This window comes from Pristiophorus japonicus, chromosome 1, assembly GCF_044704955.1.
Source record: "Pristiophorus japonicus isolate sPriJap1 chromosome 1, sPriJap1.hap1, whole genome shotgun sequence".
Classification (NCBI taxonomy): domain Eukaryota; kingdom Metazoa; phylum Chordata; class Chondrichthyes; family Pristiophoridae; genus Pristiophorus; species Pristiophorus japonicus.
This window is the reverse complement of record NC_091977.1, coordinates 275,390,680-275,411,007: the sequence shown is the minus strand read 5'-3', so window position 1 is coordinate 275,411,007 and position 20,328 is coordinate 275,390,680. Positions and strand designations below refer to the sequence as shown.

The 20,328-nt window shown below is 43.8% G+C and overlaps 1 protein-coding gene across 4 annotated transcripts in view; it reads right to left on the bottom strand.

The window, feature by feature from the left end:
- Positions 1-11,109: 11,109 nt before the first annotated feature.
- zfpm2a (zinc finger protein, FOG family member 2a) overlaps positions 11,110-20,328 on the bottom strand; it is a 1,363,132-nt gene continuing 1,353,913 nt past the window's right edge. For 3 of the 4 annotated variants that reach the window (XM_070888458.1, XM_070888457.1, XM_070888460.1), the window contains 2 exons: positions 19,057-19,281; positions 11,110-14,691 (listed from right to left, as the gene is read on the bottom strand). In XM_070888458.1, coding sequence (XP_070744559.1) covers positions 12,170-14,691; positions 19,057-19,281 — 2,747 coding nt within the window. In that variant the 3' untranslated portion in view covers positions 11,110-12,169. The remainder of the gene's footprint in view (positions 14,692-19,056; positions 19,282-20,328) is intronic. The other variant, XM_070888459.1, reaches the window with a different exon arrangement.

The window sequence follows — 20,328 nt, the reverse complement described above, 5'->3', positions numbered from 1 at the left end:
ATGCCCTCCTTTTCCATTCTGCTTGTCTTTTCGAAACGTCAAGTATCATGGAATATTTAGCTCCCAATCTTGGTCACCTTGCAACCATGTCTCTGTAATGGCTATTAGTCTGAGTCAGAAGGTTGTGGGTTCAAGTCCCACTCCAGGGATTTGAGCACATAAATCTAGGCTGACACTTCAGTGCAGTGCTGAGGGAGTGCTGCACTGTCGGAGCTGCTGTCTTTCAGATGAGATGTTAAACCAAGGTCCAGTCTGCTCTCTCAGATATACATAAAAGATCAATGGCACAATTTCGAAGAAGAGCAGGGGAGATATCCTTGTTGTCCTGGCCAATATTTATCAATCAATCAACATGCCAAAAAACAGTCATTATCTGGTCATTATCACATTGCTGTTTGTGGGATCTTGCAGTGCGCACATTGGCTGCCGCTTTTCCCACATTACAATAGTGACTACACTTCAAAAAGTACTTCATTGGCTGTAAAGCACTTTGAGACGTCCGGTGAGGGGGACTATAGAAATGCAAGACTTTCTTTCGATGAGCTCAAAGACAATTATCCCTATTTCTGATACTAATTCATCTATCTTATTAAGAATGCTTCGTGCATTCAGACTTTAACTTTAATTTTAACTTTTACCATTATTCCCTGTTTTCAATTTATTCACTGATGCGCTTTTACCGTTGAACTCTCTGTCCATTCCTGTCACACTGCTTATCTTTACCCAAATCGCTACATTGCTCTGTGGCCTTGACTTTATTCTTTAGAATTTTTAAATTTCCCTTTACCTCAACCTTCCCTTTCCTTTTTAGTTTGAAGCCCATCCAAAGCCCTAGTTATTCGATTCACCAGGACAGTGGTCCCAGCCCGGTTTAAGCGGAGCCCATCCTAATGGTACAGCTCCCTCTTTTCGAGTATTGGTGTCAGTGCCCCATGAATCGAAACCCCTGCCTCCCACACCACTCTTTGAGCCATATATTTAACTCTCTGATCTGTTTGTTCCTATGCCTATTTGTGTGTAGCTCAGGTAACAATCCAGAGATTATTACCTGTGAGGTTCTGCTTTTTAATTTGGACCCTAGCTCCTCAAACTCTCTCAGCAGAATCTCATTCTTAGTTATACCTATTTAATTGGTTCCTACATGGACCTCGACAACTGGATCCTCCTCCTCCCACTCCAAATTGTTCTCCAGCCGTGAGGAGATATGCTTAACCCTGGCACCGGGCAGGCATCATAACCTTCAGAACTCATGATCGTAGCGAAAGAGAACAGTATCTATCCACCTGACTATACTGTCCCCACCACTACAACATTCCTTTTCACTTCCCCCACTTGAATGGCCTCCTGCAGCATGGTGTCATGGTTAGCCTGTTCATCCATCTTGCAGTCCTTTCCCTCATCCACACAGGCAGCAAAAACCTCATACCTGTTGGAAAGTTAGTATGCAGGTACAGCAAGTAATCAGGAAGGCAAATGGAATATTGGCCTTTATTGCAAGGGGGATAGAGTATAAAAGCAGAGAAGTCCTGCTATAACTGTACAGGGTATTGGTGAGGCCACACCTGAGTACTGTGTACAGTTTTGGTCTCCATTTTTCAGGAAGGATACACATGCATTGGAGGCAGTTCAGAGAAGGTTCACTAGGTTGATTCCAGAAATGAGGGGGTTGACTGATGAAGATGGTTGAGTAGGTTGGGTCTATACATAGAAACATAGAAATTTAAAGTGCAGAAGGAGGCCATTTCCGCCCTTGGTCAGCAGCTCTAAAGGTTAGATAGAAACCTATGAATAACGATGACAAGGCAAAGAGCAGCCGGCCCAACCTGTCCACCTCACACAACTGCGACACCCTTTATCTTGAAACATTCTACACTCTACACCAACTGGAGCCATGTGATCTCCTGAGAGAGGCAAAAACCAGATAAAAACCCAGGCCAATTTAGGGAGAAAAAATCTGGAAAAATTCCTCTCCGACCCATCCAGGCGATCGAAAATAGTCCAGGAGATCACCCTGGCCATATTCGATTACCTGCAGTACTTACCATTATATCTGCGCCATCCAACAAAAGGTCATCCAGACATAGATGACCTGGAAGAGGGGACAAAGTGTAGTGTAACAAAATTTGCAGATGACACAAAGATTAGTGGGAAAGCGGGTTATGTAGAGGACACAGAGAGGCTGCAAAGAGATTTAGATAGATTACGCGAATGGGCTAAGGTTTGGCAGATGGAATACAATGTCGGAAAGTGTGAGGTCATCCACCTTGGGAAAAAAAACAAAAAAAAGGGAATACTATTTGAATGGGGAGAAATTACAACATGCTGCGGTACAGAGGGACCTGGGGGTCCTTGTGCATGAATCCCAAAAGTTAGTTTGCAGGTGCAGCAGGTAATCAGGAAGGCGAATGGAATGTTGGCCTTCATTGCGAGAGGGATGGAGTACAAAAGCAGGGAGGTCCTGCTGCAACTGTACAGGGTATTGGTGAGGCCGCACCTGTGTGCAGTTTTGGTCACCTTACTTAAGGAAGGATATACTGGCTTTGGAGGGGGTACAGAGACGATTCACTAGGTTGATTCCGGAGATGAGGGGGTTACCTTATGATGATAGATTGAGTAGACTGGGTCTTTACTCGTTGGAGTTCAGAAGGATGAGGGGTGATCTTATAGAAACATTTAAAATAATGAAAGGGATAGACAAGATAGAGGCAGAGAGGTTGTTTCCACTGGTCGGGGAGACTAGAACTAGGGGACACAGCCTCAAAATACGGGGGAGCCAATTTAAAACCGAGTTGAGAAGGAATTTCTTCTCCCAGAGGGTTGTGAATCTGTGGAATTCTCTGCCCAAGGAAGCAGTTGAGGCTAGCTCATTGAATGTATTCAAGTCACAAATAGATCGATTTTTAACCAATAAGGGAATTAAGGGTTATGGGGAGCGGGCGGCTAAGTGGAGCTGAGTCCTCGGCCAGATCAGCCATGATCTTGTTGAATGGCGGAGCAGGCTCGAGGGGCTAGATGGCCTACTCCTGTTCCTAATTCTTATGTTCTTATGTTCTTATCTCAATTACCAGCTCTGGGTCCGTAAGCCTGCAGGTTACTGCACTTTAAGTGCCCATCCAACCATCTCTTAAAAGTGGTGAGAGTTTCTGCATCCACCACTCTTCCAGGCAGCAAATTCAAGATCCCCACAACCCTCTGCATAAAGAAGCCCCCCTCAAATCCCCTCTAAACCTTCCACCAACCACCTTAAAACTATGCCCCCTCGTTATAGACCCCTCCACCAATGGAAATAGGCCCTTACTACCACTATGTCCAGGCCCCTCAATATTTTGTACACCTCAATGAGTTCTCCTCTCAACCACCTCTGCTCCCATGAGAACAAACCCAGCCTATTCAATCTAACTAAGATTCTCCATTCCAGGCAGCATCCTAGTAAATCTCCTCTGCACCCTCTCTAGTGCAATCACGTCCTTCCTATAATACGGCGACCAGAATTGCAAGCAGTACTCCAGCTGTGGCCTAACCAAAGTATTATACAATTTAAGCATAACCTCCCTGCTCTTATATTCTGTGCCTCGGCCAATAAAGGCAAGCATTCCGTATGCCTTCTTAACCACCTTATCTACCTGTTACTTTCAGGGATCTGTGGACAAGAACTCCAAGGTCCCTTTGTTCATCTACACTATTAAGTGGCCTACCGCTTAATGTTTATACCCTTTCCTTATTAGCCCTCCCAAAGTGCATCACCTCACACTTCTCTGAATTAAATTCCATTTGCCACTGCTCTGCCCACCTGACCAGTAGATTGATATCCTCCTGCAGCCCATGACTTTCCTCTTCATTATCAACCACACAGTTAATTTTAGTGTTGTCTGCAAACTTCTTAATCATACTCCCCATATTCAAATCTAAATCATTGATATATACCACAAAAAGTAAGGGACCCAGTACTGAGCCCTGCGGAATCCCACTGGAAACATCCTTCCAGTCACAAAAACATCCATCAATCATTACCCTTTGCTTCCTACCTCCAAGCCAATTTTGGATACAACTTGCCACTTTGCCCTGTACCCCATGGGCTTTAACCTTCATGACCAGTCTACCATGTGGGACCTTATCAAATGCTTTGCTAAAGTCCATATATACTACATCGTATGCACTTCCCTCATCGACCCTCTTGGTTACCTCCTCAAAAAATTCAATCAGGTTAGTCAAACACGATCTTCCCATTAACAAATCCGTGCTGACTGTCCCTAATTAATCCTTGCCTTTCCAAATGTAGATTTATCCTGTCTTTCAGGAATACACATTGGAGTTCAGAAGAATGAGAGGTGATCTTATCGAAACATATAAGATAATGAGGGGGCTCGACAAGGTGGATGCAGAGAGGATATTTCCACTCATAGGAGAAACTAAAACTAGGAGACATAGTCTCAGAATAAGGGGCCGCCCATTTAAAACTGAGATGAGGAGGAATTTCTTCTTTCAGAGGATTGTAAATCTGTAGAATTCTCTGCTCCAGAGAGCTGTGGAGGCTGGGTCATTGAATAGATTTAAGGCAGAGATGGACACATTTTTGAGCGATAAGGGAATAAAGAGTTATGGGGAGCAGCCAGAGAATGAAGTTAAGTCCATGATTAGATCAGCCATGATCTTATTAAATGGCGGCGCAGGCTTGAGGGTCCAAATGGTCTATTCCTGCTCTTATTTCTTATGTTCTTTTGTTCTTATGGATAAGGGCAAAGGCCGAGCTCCTCAAGCACTGCCCTTGGTTCCCCTTACTTGCCTGAGTTGCAGTCACACCCTCCTGTTCCCGACCACTAACCAGACCTGTACCGTTACCTAACCTAAAGGGTGTGTCTTGCCTCCTGGATCAAAGTGTCCAAGTAACACTCTCCCTCCCAGATATCCCATAATGCCTGCACCTTGGACTCCAGCTCAACAAATCTGAGCTAAAGTTCCTCGAGATGCAGACACTTACTGCAGGCGTGTTCGTCCGGGATCACAATGCTCTTCAGAAACTCCCACATGCTGCAGTTGCGACACACCACCTGCACTGCCATTCCTATATAACCTTGTTTTGTTTTGGTTATTTTGTTAATTAAAGTTTATGTATTTAATCAACTTAGCTTATAGTTTCAATTTTAACTATTTACTGGATCTAGTTTAAGTTCTAGTTAGATGGAATTAAATATTTTCCTGTAACACAAGGAGGCAAAAAGCAGCACCTCCTTCCCCCTCTGCTCTAAATTCCCAACTTTAACACTCTGTTTAGAAGCACTCCACTCTGTGCATTAGTGGAGTAACTTTGGTACTTCGGTATGAAATTTGATCAATAGTTTTGTGGCATGGATCAAACGCAAGTATTTACATTCTATACATACATACTATATCAGGGTTCTAATGAAAGGTCAACAATCTGAAACATTGGCCCGGAATTTGCAGTTTTAATGACACAAAACTGTCAGCATTCGCCGTCATTACTGTGTAAAACTGACAGCAACTTCTGGCGTCTGCATACATGCAGTTAAACATGGAAATCTGGAAGTTGCTGTTAGTGATACCCTGCTCCTCCACATGGTGCACTGTTGCATCTTCTCAGATGCAATCAATCCAGAATTGGTGACTTGATGTGAACTTGCTGTAAAAAACATTGAAAAAGTTAGGCCTTGTAAAATGAGGTGTAACTGAGATTTTAACAGCATACCAGGTCATAATTACTGCTGAACAACCAGTCTGGCCCTCAAACACTAATTGCATAAGCATGGCGTGTCATTCTCTCCATTCCATGTTAAAAATATAGATCTTTAAAATAATAAAACATTTTTTTTTAAGTTTGTTTATGATATTTCAGCTTCTACCTTAATCTCATGTGTATGTCCCAATCTTTATTTTGGTCTCTGTTAACTGATTAAAAAGTGACTAATAAGTGGTGCTTTTTACCTCCTGGTTTGCTATCTGTAAGAATTCTTCAATCTGATTGGTTGCTCAGCCTGCTTGATGAGTTCACTGTTCCTGGACACCACAGATACGCTATAGATGGCATCAGAATGAAACTGACGGCACAATAGGGGAAATCAACGCCAGAGCCCACTAAATCTTTCTGGGCAGCTTTCTTCGAGGTCAGCGGCAAGTGCCGTCCCTTCGTTGCTGACTGCCAATAACGGACCATTAACTGTTTCTCTCTGCACAAACACTGAAAGACCCGCTGAGTGTTTCCAGCATTTTTTGTTTTTATTTCAGATTGACAGCATCCGCAGTGTTTAGCTGTTGTTCTAGTATTTATGTACTGAGGTTTCCAATCTTTGGCCTTCTGGAAGTCTGAAGATGCTTGCCAAGTGCAGAGGAGAGGAAAGAGTTAACAGTATTTTATCCCCAAAATGGGAAGGCATGATATGTTGTATATCGGTTGTTAGGGCTGCATTTGCAATCGAGAGCTGGGGGCAAAATTGGCCTGCTGTGCACCTCCCGTTAGCACCTCCGGGGGTGCTAAACGGGTGCAATTGAGTTTTGCTCGGGTGGGGTGCGATATCAGCTCCCGCGAAACTGCATGGGAGTTAGCCGAGGCAAAAAACTGGTAGCGCCGCGGCCCCCACCTATCGGAATCACCCCGGGCCACAGCGCCTCCGTCATTGATGTCATCGGTGTGCGCGACGACGACCGCTTTTCATCCCCCCGGCAGAAATTGGACTGCGCCCCGTGAGGCTGCCGCGGGCAAAGTCAGCGCCAGCCCTCACGGGTCCTGAACTGAGACAAACTTTACTCACAGGGCAAAACCTAAAGGGGAAGTGCACGCCACTATTGTTTTGTCCTCCGACTTACCGGCCTGGCCTCCATGAGTTTTGCTGCAGGGTCCATGCCACGATGGTGCAGCCCGGCACTCCGCTTCGATGCTGGGCTGTGGCTGCGGCGCGCTGCATCCCCCGTGGCATAGTGGGGCCCCTCAAACCCATGCAGAGCTCGCAGCGTGCCCTCCGCTTTAACGGAAGGGGGGGCCCTGCGATCGTCTCAGTGCTACTGGGGGGAGGCCGTGTAGCACTCCAACCTTCATGCCCTTAGCGCCACAGACCCGCCCCGGATCCAACATTGCACGCCACTCCCTCTCGGGGGCAATAACCCGAATTTAGATCATGGGGTGGGACTTCCTCGCCGGGCGCAGAAAGTCCCGCCTGTGTTTTCGGATGATGTCGCCAAATGGTAACATGTAGATGAGAATAGGAGGGGGCCAAGGATAGATCCTTGGGGGACACCAGAGATAACGATGCTGGGGCGGGAAGAGAAGCCATTGCAGGTGATTCTCTGGCTACAATTAGATAGATAAGAATGGAACCAGACGCGTGCAGTCCCACCCCGCTGGACAATGGTGAAGAGGCGTTGGAGAAGGATGGAATGGCCAACTGTGTCAAAGGCTGCAGATAGGTCAAGAAGAACAAGGAGGGATAGATTACATTTGTTGCAGTCACAAAGGATGTCATTTGTAACTTTGATAAGAGCTTTGATGAAAACAAAGCAGAGTTACGGAAATTATACTGTACATGCCTAGAGGGCAAAGAAAATATCCTGCTAACCCCTTCCCAGTCCACACTGCTCCTATGTTTAAAGACAAATCTTGCACATAACCACAGAGTGTAATGAGTGGTGGAGCCCATCATTAAAAACCTCATCCGGAGCAGTGGTCAACACTCTGGGTAGCAGCAATTTTGCACTGTCGTGTAGCCCTGCACATGTATCAATAGACACTGCCAGTGAAGCGAAGAACACTACTACAACAACGGACGCTCAAAGGCACGATTGCAAATACTTCAAATAAAACCAGAAAATGCTGCTAAACACTCAGCAGATCAGGCTGCATCTGTTGAGAGAAACAGAGGGGATGAAATTACCTCCGGGGAGCGCTAATGGGGCGCAACGAGGTTATCACCCAGGGGAAGGGATCGATAGCACCTCCAGTGAAATTGTCCCAGAATTGCTGTTGGCGCCGTGCCCCGCGATTTGCGACCCGAGCTGGCGCACGCACGGCGATGACATCATCGCTGTGCCAGCCGACCCCTCACCGCCCCGGCCCCTTTGCTCCCCATGGGCGGCAAGGATGGCCTAGGCCGATGTCACCGCCAGTTTCGCGGATCGCAAAGCAAGTGGATATTCACCGCTGGGGCACCCTTAAAAGGGAGGTGGTTTGCGCCGTGGTTCGCCATATTCTTCTGTCGGCCATCTCTTCTGTCAGATCGACAATAGTGGCCCTCGCCTCGGCCGGGCTGCCATCCTGCAGCCTGGTCTGGTCAATGTCGTCCCTGGTAGCTCAGTGACGGCCGCCAAAGGGACTGCAGAGCGGGCAGTGGCCCTCCCCTTTAATTGAAGGGGTGGGGTGTTCTGCCGCGTCAGCATTACGCGGAGCATCCGTGTAGCGCTGATGTTGCTGGTGGGATGCTGGGATCGGGAGTTGGCCACAGCGCCGCTCTTACGCCCCAGGAGCGCCCTTCCAAGGATGGAGAGCGCCTCCGATACTGCTCTGCCTCTGTTGAGAGGCAGAAGGGCCAAATTCTACGCTGGGGCGGAACTTCCGGGCCGGGCGATAAATGTCCTGGTCCCGGACATTTACCGCCTCCAAATAGTGTGCGGGACAATTTTGCCCCCAGAGTTAACGTTTCAGGTCAATGACCTTTCATCAGATGCAAATACTTGAGAGTTAGTTGCAGGTACAGATAGCAAGGTTTCTGCATCCCCTGCAGCTGGCCACCGGTGCTACAACTACAACCAAGGACAACATATTGGCAGGGCATAACCACTATATAAACGTTCATGGCACACAGCACAGATTCTCATGCATGGAAACTTAAGAGAAGATTTATTCTTATATGTCAGTTGTCCAGAAGTAAATCTAACTGAACATCTGCAATTCTCTGCAACAAATCTACACGTTGAAGCAAATAAAAGTTCTGCTGTAATTGTAAACATGTCCATCAGTAAAAGTGAATGATTGTGGAGTTCACCAGGTCACAAACTCCTTCTCCACCTGTCTCCCTGTTTGCGGTGACTGTTCTACTGTTGGTGGTTTCTGTGCATCATCATCCTGCGTTTCCATGGCTTGTAATGGCTTACCATTAGGGCCATGCCATTACCATTAGAGGACTCTATCTTTAGCAACATAGTACAGCATGCATTCAGCACACCTCCACTGGGGCATATGACGGCCAAGCATCTAAAACTTGGTTTCAATACCCCTCATCTCTGCTCAATGAGGGCCTTGGTTTGCTCATGTGCCTTACTGTGGCTGCTCTCAGCTGGAGTATGGGGTTGTGCAATGGGATCATCAGCCATGATTGCAGAATATAGCCCATATCAGTAAGGAACTATCCAGCCATCCTTTCTGTTCCCTGAAAGTGCCGCAGCATGTTTAATTTCCTCAGAATGAAAGCATCATGTGTATTGTCCTCACCCCCTCCTGCATCCCACCCCCCGAATCATGCATTGAATATTTTTTTTGCATGAATCACAAAACATTTGCAATTTTATAGAATACTGGCCTTCCTATTTAGGTATCTTATAGATTGAAGGTGGCTATATAAAATGATAGCTGCTTATAACTGATGGTCCACTGTAACCTGAGAGAGCCACCAATTTGGGAAAACCATAGCTGTCTCTACTGTTACTGAGTGCTTCTTTCTGAAGTCTTTGCAGCTGGCTACATTGTGATACAGAGATTGGAGTTCCTTCCTTTATAGAGTATTGCCTGGCCAAGAGGCTAACTCTGGACATATACCTTGTTGGAGCATGGAGAAACTCGGGCGTCAACATTAAGGTAAGTAGTGACTTTCACCGTTGCTGACAGTGCAATCAAGATTATAGACTGCCTCTGCAGATCTCTTTCAATGGTGTGGTGATATTTCAAAACCTTAGGGTTTGCTAGGATCACTAAGTCAAGGTCTGACCTGGAGTTAAAGAGTCCCTTTTCGGTTTTCACCTACCATGTGTAATTCTTTAGAGGTTTTTTAAGATTGATTTTTTACATGCAAACATTTTTTTATTTCCTTTCACACTGATCATTTTCACAGTGTTTGTTTCTGGATAGGAGCAATTTTCGGAGCAACACTAAGGGGTCAAAATTCGTTATGGCCATTTTTGAGGCAGTGTCACTGCCTGAGTGCTGATTTTAGCACTGGGCGTTAGGTGCAGCCTCAAAGTCCTAAATTCAGTTTTTACTCCCAAAGATGAGAGAGCAATGCTAAAAAGTGGCGTTGCACACTCACCCTCAGGCAGGAGCTCAGAAGGCCAATTGAATTTCTCAATGGGAGGCAGCCACCATGCTAGCAAAAAAAGGGAAGAAAAAGAAAGATCTAAAACTTCTCCAATCCACACACACACTTCCCCATTCTTAAAACTAATAAAAACATGCAAAAATAAAGAAAAAAACTTACCTTCCTTTCTGGCCGATTCCGCCCGAGAACCACTCTATAATGACCATTTTTTCCTGGCTATATGGCTGCTTGTTTGTACGATACAAAGCAAATGTCACATCAGAGGCATCAAAGAGGTGTTGTACGCTGGATGGCGTCACCATGTGGGTGGCGCTAGCCGGTGTAGCGTTGCCTCTTGGCGCCTTTTTGCCAAAGAGCTGACTGAATGTAGGGCGAGGCATTGCTTACCGTCGAAGGTAGGCATTTGCCGCCCATTTGCCGCCTCCCGTGTGCGGTAACAGGCGGCGCCACAACCGAATTTCGATCCCTAAATATGGAAGAAAAGCACAATGGTGCTTTTATATGGAGTTTTTCTTTTTTATGTTTATTTGCACTAAAAATGGCCAAGAGAGCAACAGACATGAACTGGCCATATACTCTCTGTGAATGGGTAATGATGGTCACACTCTAGCATCTACAGATTTCAGGATAGCACTGCAAGATGATTACATCTGATTGTCATGGAAACTGTCCAGTGTATATATCATATGTTGTACAGATTTAAATGGAAAGTCACTTGCGTTGGAACCAGAATTTCCAATTCCAACCCCTGCAAATCATTTGGAATAAAGTGCCTCCATAAAACAACCCTGAGATACATAGTGATTAAAATGTCACCTCATGCACAACAATGATGCAAGCCGGGTAAAGTTCTCTCGCTTTATGGAATTTTTATTCCATCCATATACATGCATAGTAACAACATTGTTGAGAAATAATTTCTATCAGAAGTAGAACAATATTCGTTTCATCACCAGTTGCAGTATTGGCACACCATTATTTAGATTTCATTGTCCCCAAAATTATTTTTGCAACAGCAAACTGCAACTACTAATTATATTTTCAATAAAATACAGCAGAAAGGTTTTAACCACTGTTCAATACTGCTTCCAGTAATGTTGTTCATATTAAATTTTGCATTTTACAGCAAATGTTTCAAAAGTGAGACAAAAGCGTCAGCAAAGGAAAGTACAGTACAGATTACTATACAAGAAAGTTAACAACTTCAATAAAACATACATACCTCAGGTTAAGAAAGTGGATAGGAACAAACTGCTACATATATATCATCTTATGCAAAGCCTACTGATTACTGTATATGCTGATATATAAGCTGCAATTTAGGACTGAAAATGTTGTATTAAATATGAAATGGAATTTGTATGCCATTTTAGTAGTTTTTAAGGCCTACAACACCTTATGTTTGCAGTCTTAAAATGAATGCAACTTATATTCTGGCATGTACAGGGAATTTGCAACAAATACAGGAATATTCGAATACACAAGTGCTTTACCTCACCAGTTTACCTACAAATGCTGTCTCTATGTATGTGACTCGGACCTCTCTCTACTTTACAGTGCAAACCGTAATCGTTACACGAGAATAACTATACAATAATGTTAAAAACAATTTCAGTATAAACTTCTTTTAAATAAAAATTGAAATTTAACCACAGCTATGAATACTGCTTGGAAAATAAATTAATTCCGGTGAAAAATAGCACTGACATTTCACATTAATATCAAGACTTATGAACAGCATTATGAAATGACAGACTAGCCTCAAGCCATTGAACTACACAGCCATCCCTTGATTGTCCTGGTGTAACTGTCCTGATGTAACTCAAGCAGCATTTTTTTTCTTTTTTCTTTTTTTTATACAAACTGTGCATGGCCAAGACTATACTACGAACAGACGCAGTGCATGACAGTAACTTTCATTTGACATGTTCTGCAGCATGTGATGAGCAGTAGAACTTCTTGTGGGTTATAAAGTTAGACAAGTTATTGAACTGAATGTCACAGAGACGACAGTATTTCCCGCTGTTTGTGGGCTGGACAGAACCACCAATGCTTTTTGGCGTGTGGACTAATTGGTCTTCTAACAAAGCTTTAGCTGTGGGTGAGGCGTTTTCATTTGCAGTGACAGGACTCTCAGATACCCAAGGAGGGGATTCATGGCCAGCCACTTGTTGGGAACTCTGGGTTAAGCTATCTTGATGCGGGTTGCCCGAGAAAGGCCTGTCTTCCTGTTTTATTCCTCCATTGACTGCTAACATGCCCCTGCTCTTTGGTATTGATGGAACAGGTTCCTTCTTCTGAGGAGAACATCCATTGGATACAGCCTGGTCTCGAGGAGGATCGGCCCGATCACGCGTGACTTGCACCAGCTCATCTATCTCACTGCGTATGAAAACAGCGCCTGAGATGTAGTCAGCGGGCTTGACCCCATAATACGCAGATAGCTGCTCAGTCCCCGTCATCTTCTTTATTGCTTCAGGATAAAGGCAATGTGGATAGAGCAAATTTCTGTTTTCTTCCTTGGCAGAAATGAGCTGAGCTGCCTCATTGAAAACGTTCAGCCCATGGAGGGTTGCTAACTGTGGGGGGAATATATTTCCATTTGGGGAGACCAGCTTCGAATTTTCATTTTTCTCACATTTGATTATATTCCTTTCAGTGCTGCCTTCAGGGCTGATTGCCTCACTTTTCACTAAAGCACTTTCCCTTTGCTGCTCTTGAAATTTTGTTTGCTCTAAATGGCCTACTTCACCACGTTGGACACCCATGCCTGGGCAAAAGTTTTGCTTGTGAGCAAGGTAACTTTCTACTTTGTTGAAACTAATCTTGCACACAGTACATTCATGGTAGTCCAAAAGTCTTTTCGGAGAACTGGTTGTTTTCTCGGTTTGAGGTGAACACTTTTTGCTTAGATCCATAGGAAGATCCAGCTCCATATTGGCAACTGCAGACAGTGCTGTACTGCACTTGGCAGAAGTAATGTTTCTAGTCCCTGGGACGGAGGGCTCCATATGCTTTCCAAGAAACATATCACACCTCTGGTGGGAGGTTTCACCTAGATTCTCCAGTGATTCTTGAGAAGATGTTCCAGGGCTACCCATGGCCGATACACTAAGAAAAGCTTGCTGGACCATTTGTGATCTTTGTTCCTGCTCTGGGAGTGACATCTCATACATCTTCCGCCGCTTGCGACTACGTATGGTTCTTTGCATTGCTGGCACTTTATTTGCTGCCATACGTTTCATTGGCGGATCATGGCGTGAGGCGCAGTAATACTGTTTGTGCACAGCAAATGTTTCATGTCTGCTAAAAGTTATATTGCATGCTTCACAAGTAGTTTTATTCGGATCATTAGCCATCTCCAATACGGGAGTACTGGGGCTCGTCACATCCTTGGACTTTCCATTAAGTTGTTCATCATTGCTGTTGGTAGATGACTCTTTCTTCAACTGCATTGAATTATCCTTGTCTGGACTTTTTCCATTGGAGCCTGCTGCATCTTGGACTACAGAGGAGTTAATGCTAGCTGACTGAAGAAGTGGATTTTCTGGATCGGGTAGATGACAAAGAGCACTGTGAATGTTAATGGGACTGTGCCCACTGCTGGGACTTACTGTCTCTGGCACCTTCTCACTGGTGTTGGCGAAGTCTGGTGACTTGGCTACGTGCTGCCATCGGGTGCTGCAGTAATGCTTCTTGTGAATCAAGTAGTTGTCCAAATTGTTGAATGTGATATTGCATTCAAAGCATATGGCCCCTTTTGGTACAAGTGGACTGTAAATGACAGGAGGATAGTTGCTTCCACCCTGTCTTAACCTGCGGTGTACCAGTTCAGACATTTTAGCTAGGATTTCTGAAGCTTGAGGAACTATGGAAATATCCTGGGAGAGAGCAAACTGAGAAAGGAAGGGGCCCATGGGGACAGTGGATCCTATGTTGGGTTGAATTGGAGAAGAGGCAAGCCGTGGGCTGGATGGCTCTGATTTGATTCTGGCGTATGGGAAGCTCTGCCTGTTTCCTGCAGGCTGCGTTTCATTCTTCTGATTTGTTACACCCAACTGTACATTTTTCTCCACCTTTTCTCCCTCAGTGTCAGAGCACACTTCCTTATTCTGGCTGACCCCTGGGCTTGGTGGGACTTCCTGTCTGCTTGCCACATCTGCTGCTGCCGGCTGAAAAGCCTCCTCATTGTGGAGCGGCGAGTGTTGGTTTTCACTTTCCCTTCGCAGCCTCTGGCCCTGACTGTGATGGAGCTCTTGGTGCTGAAGCAGCTTCCTGTGGCTCTGGAAACCAAAGTGGCAGTGACTGCATTTGAAGGCAGCTGGTGTGAGGTGAGTGAGTACATGGTGTTGGAAGCTCAGCACATTGTCTGCCATGTACTCACAGATGGTACACTTCAGGCTGGCACTAGCAGAAAGGGACTCTTCAACTTTCAAACCTGTTCAGAGAGAAAACATTTTCACTATTGTAGTTCCATTACAGCCTGATAATAGATTTGCAATGGAAAGTGTGTATCCACAAGTCAAATAGTAAATCTGCCCAGTATTTTTGGTGCACATTTATTAACCTTGTCATAAACGTCCTTGAATTTGCTTTTACTTTAAAAAAAAATTGATACAGTATTGACAATGTACAGTACCTAGCATTCTGCCTTTTAATGTACCCTGCCTTTTAGAAAACTATGAACATGGAAGGTTTTGAAGAAGATAGTATTGCTAAAAGAGGAGAATGGAGATTTAAGGAGGCGAGAAATGACTGTCGGCAATTTCAGTGGATAAACGGTTACCTCATTAGAATGATATTCCCCTGTCCGCTATTATAGCGTAGACATTAACTCTCTTAATTTAAACAGCAGACAATGCAATGTCATATAAATGCATTAAGCATTAATATTGTCAGCAGCCACTTCCAGGCTATTGTGCTGCTCTGGCGATGTTGAAGATATTTTAGGTATGTTTAATTGAAGGGCAAACGATTAATGATGTAAGAGATTAGACAGCCTCTCTTTCTTTTGAGCAAAGACTGTATAACTACACCGGAGTGTGTTCCTTGTTAAATATCAGAGGGAGTGGCCATTTTACACCCTTTGAGCACTGTGTAGGTACTTCTGCACATTATCTTCATTTATACCAAAAATATAAATGATTAAGAACTATCTAAGAAATAATATAATTCACACATACAGCTTGGCACTGTGGCACTGTGAGCACTTTTGCCATATGTATCCATCTCTAGCTTGTTACAGGGTAGAAATTTCACAGTGGTCTCATTCCTACACAAGGGAGCAGAAAGCTAGACAATCTTTTAACAAATTGTGTATTGACCAAATCATAGGATTACATAGGATATACAGTACAGAAACAGGCCATTCGGCCGGCGTTCATGCTCCATTGGAGCCTCTTCCCGTCTTTCCTCATCTAAATCTATCAGCATAACCCTTTATTCCCTTCTCCCTCATATGCTTGTCTAACCTCCCCTTAAATGCATCAAATCAAATGTTGTAAATGTTGTAAAATAAAAAGCTGAAACTGTTGAAAAGCTATATCATCTCAGGATTCACTTGACAATTACCCCTGTGGCTTCTTACTTGATCAGAACCCCTGACTGTGTTATAGCCTTGCAGCTACATCCAAAATCAGTAAGGCATCTTCTACAATTAAAAGATATATTATACATCTGTAACTATATAGTTAGAAAACAGGGAGTGAGAAACAGCACAGTAGACTTTAACAGAAACCATTTTGTGGGGGTTATCTAACAGTAAATATGGAGCAGGTTTTCCAATTGCGTGGGCTAGGCAAATGGATGAAACCCATGGGCTGTGTGCCGCGTGATTTCGCACTAGGTACATAGTGCACTGGGAGCACCCAATTAGGAAATTTACCTCAGTTGTAACTTAAATTGCTGCAAAAGATGTCCAGTACTCAAAGGGTTAAAGGCCTATTGAAATAGATTCCCGCTTTGAATATAAGCAATAAGAACAGATGATATCTTTGTGGTAGGTAACTTTTATTCAGTACAAGTCTTTTCCTAAACACACCATTTTTCAAATAGAAAATTTGGCAACAAACACATTTAAATATTTCAGTACAACATAGCCAAACAAGGTACTTTCATTCCTAACATGGAACAGAATGTTATCTTTGCCCTCTGTACATGTTTTTAAATTAACACACACAAAAAAAAATATAATTTTATTTATTTCACTTGAAGCTAATATTGAGGAAATAATTCATTGACCATGGCACGAAGCTAGTTGTCAGTGGATCTAGACAGGGATGACTTTCTCTCAACTTTCCTTTCTCCATGCAGTTGGCTGCACTCACCGTGGCTCAGCTGAGGTGTAGAACCCAGCATGGCAGGGAATGACGGCATGAACCTGTATCCCACCACAGTGTGCTGCAACATGTGCGCCCCATTTTACTTGCTCATACTTTTGAAACTTGCAATATCATTTTCTCAATGATCTGTTGTTAAGTTTATATTATTTTAAGAAAACAAAACGATTGGATAGGCTGAGTTTGTTTTCTTTGGAACAGAGGAAGCTGAGGGGAGACCTGATTGAGGTGTATAAAATTATGAGGGGCCTAGAAAGAGTGTATAGGAATCTATTTCCCTTAGCAGAGTGGTCAACAACCGGGGAGCATGGGTTTAAAGTAATTGGTAGGAAGTTTAGAGAGGAGTTGAGGGGAAATTCTTACACTCAGAGGGTTGTGGGAGTCTGGAACTCACTGCTTGAAAGGGTGGCAGAGACAGAAACCCTCACCACATTTAAAAAGTACCTAGATGTGCACTTGAAGTGCTAACCTACAGGGCTACAGACCAAGAGCTGGAAAGTGGGATTAGGCTGGATAGCTCTTTGTCGCCCGCCGCGGACATGATGGGGTGAAATGGCCTCCTTCCGTGCTGTAAATTTCTATGATTCTATGTGAGAAAAAGGACAAAGGGAAAAAGCAGAGACCATGGGCTCAACTTTAACTCCCTCCTACCTAATGGAAACCAGTTTTCCGATGGGAAGGGTACGCACTCTAAGCTGGCGCGGTCCTCTCTAAATATGCAGATCGGGCTCCAATTATTTCATTGCTATTTTAACCCCAGGTCTGAGCGGAGAAGGTTTCCCCACCAAACAAAATTTGCCCAGAACAGCAGCCAGGGCCAGCAGAAGACGAGCAAAGTAAGTTTTATAAAAATGTTTTTGGTTTGTTTGTGGGCTGGGAGGAGTGAGAGTGCTCATCTGAGCCCCACAAATAATTGCTTGGGCCTGTCATACCCCGGGCCATCTCTCCTCTCCCCAGACTGGAATTCCATTCCGAAGCACTTACCTTATACAGAGACCGCATCCCCAGCTGGGCAGCAGCTCCCCTTCCTCCTTGTGTAAGTTTTGGTTGTGAAGTCAGCAAGTGCCATGTTAATGAGGCCCAGCCGCTAAAATCGGCAACCCTGCCAGTTGCTACTCCCGTATGGGCACATAGCTCAATGCTATGTATCCACCCGGGAGTTAAATTCAAGCCCAGTGTGCCTGCCTGTGCTGGAAAGGTCACTTTGGCTTACAGTAGGCCAATTATTATAGCCAGAATATATCAATGACACTTACATGCTGTTGCATTTCCTGTCTCACTTTAGGTGTATATATGTGCTCATCATAAACGATACTGATACCCAAACCAACTCTAACAATTGAAATTTTTTAAAATTACAAATATTAAACGTCTGAAATAAAAAATAAAAAATGATGGAAATAAACAACAGATCCATCAGCACTTGAAAATGGGTTAACATTTCAGCTAGCGACTCAATACTCTAACACACCATAACCTTCCTCAGACTTAGTTGGTCCTGTCTCCATCCAGCTGCAGTTGTGTGACAGACAAAAGTAAGAAGCCCAACACCCTGTGAAATGACGCAGGTAGCTAGGAGTGCACAAATGCCATAATCATTGCAAATGTGCATTGAAAAGAGCAACGCCGGTGGGAAATTCATTTGGTAAAAACATTATTAGTGGGTTTTTTTGGTGGCCCGGGGGGGGGGGGGCGGTGGAGTTTGGGGGGTGGGGGGGACGACATTCCCTCTGCTTAATGATTTTTCTCCCTTCGCTTTTTTTCCCTGGTCTCCAGGTGGATGATATTCTAAAACCAACTGCTGAGAGCTGTGCAGGAGCAGCTTCAAGTTGGCTCATTGATTTTCCTCACACTTTGTGAAGAGTCATTTGGTCTCCCCCTGGAACCTGCCCACTGCAGTACTGCTTAGCTCAGCAACTCAGCATATGGGGGAATTGCAGGTGTCATCCTATGCCCCACCTTGCTGTGGCATCCTGATTTGCTACTTAATTTAATTGACTTATTGTTGCTCGTGATTTTGCAATATTAGCATTGCACCATCTACAATGCCAATTAAGGAACACTGTTCCTATAATTTTTTTTTAACCATGAATTAACAGTTTAGCTGGGCAAATGATGTTTGCTCCAGAATATACTTTCATTGAGGTAGGTTGCTATTAATTTAAGTCAACTTATCTAACACATGCACATGTACTAATACTCTGATAAGACTTCAATAAGGATACTGCAACTTCCCCATTTAACATAAAGCTGCATTTTTAGATGTGTTTTGTAATGGCTGGTTTGAGATATAGTGCTATTCAAATCATTTACTATCAGTGAGTACTGTGATTACAATGTAACGGGCTAGAAACATCATCTTAAATTATTCCTTCAGTCCAGCCTATGTAACTTTCTAAACTCCATGTTGTGGCTATCAGTGAATTGGCAATGCAAAATTCAAATTACCCCACGGTGACTCTTACCACTGTGTGAATTCATGTGAATTTCAAGAGCCCTGGCATTGGGGAAGCTCTTGCTGCAGTGTGGGTAAGGGCAGACACATGGTTGCTGAAGAGGACCAGCCTCTTTCTCCTCTGATAGTGAGGATGCTTCCCTCTGTCTCCCACTGCAGTAGTACATGAGGTGAGCCTGCAGGTTCCGTTCACTGCGGTACCAAATTCCACATGACTTGCATGGAAAGATATCCTCTGCAATGAAAGAATAGATATATATTATAGTATGTGTGAAATCAGGCAGTTTTTATTCAGTAAAATGATTTTGCATGCACAATCTGAGGCTGTATTACATTTTTCCTCTTCCTCAAGATTGTGGAACAATCTTCAGCAATTTAGGAACAGGTTCCTATTCCATTTTTATCAAAATTAACCAATTATGCAAAGTCCTTCAAATTAAACTTATTTTAAAATATATATGATGAATTCTGATTATATAACAAATATATTTGCTCAAAAAATATAAAATGACAAAAACCTTTGTTCAGTCTTCGTTCTGTCAAAGTTTTGTTAAATTGGTAACTGTAATGTATTTGTTTCATGGGTTCTTTGCTTAAGAATTCATAGCAACTCATTACTATAAAGAACTAGTTGGTTTATAAACAAAGGTTTAACAATCACACTACACATTACCAGTTCATCCACTAGGCTCACAACTGCATTGTGGATGACCTCGACCCAACTGACTGGGGTTTTATTGAGTCTTGTGAACATCACGTGATTGGCTAAGCCACTCACAATGCAACAGCTCTAGAAACATGTGAGAATACTCACAGGTGTATACAGTACAATAACTATCTAATATTTGACCTTGGCAAAATAGTCTCTGCCTCTGCAAAACAAAAGCAGGAAATGCTGGAAACATTCAGCAGGTCAGGCAGCACCATGGAGGGAACAGAGAAATTAATGTCAAGTGTTTCAAGCATGGACCATTTGTTTTAACAGAGGGCCCATATTCAAAAGTTTAATTCCATTGATCTCTCCAAAGATGCTGACTGGCATGCCAGTATTTTCTGTTCTTCTTTCGGATTTCCAGCATCCGCAGGTTTTGCTTTCTACCTCTGTGAAGTTGTTCAAATAGATCCTACATTCTAAACAGACATGGGGCAAAACGTTTAACTTCGACAGGGGCGTATAAGGAGCAGTATCAGATCGATACCCTATACACACCACCACATTCTCCTTTCCATTGATTTTAAATGGAAGGAAAATCAGACACGGTGTACAACAGGTGGCTCGTCC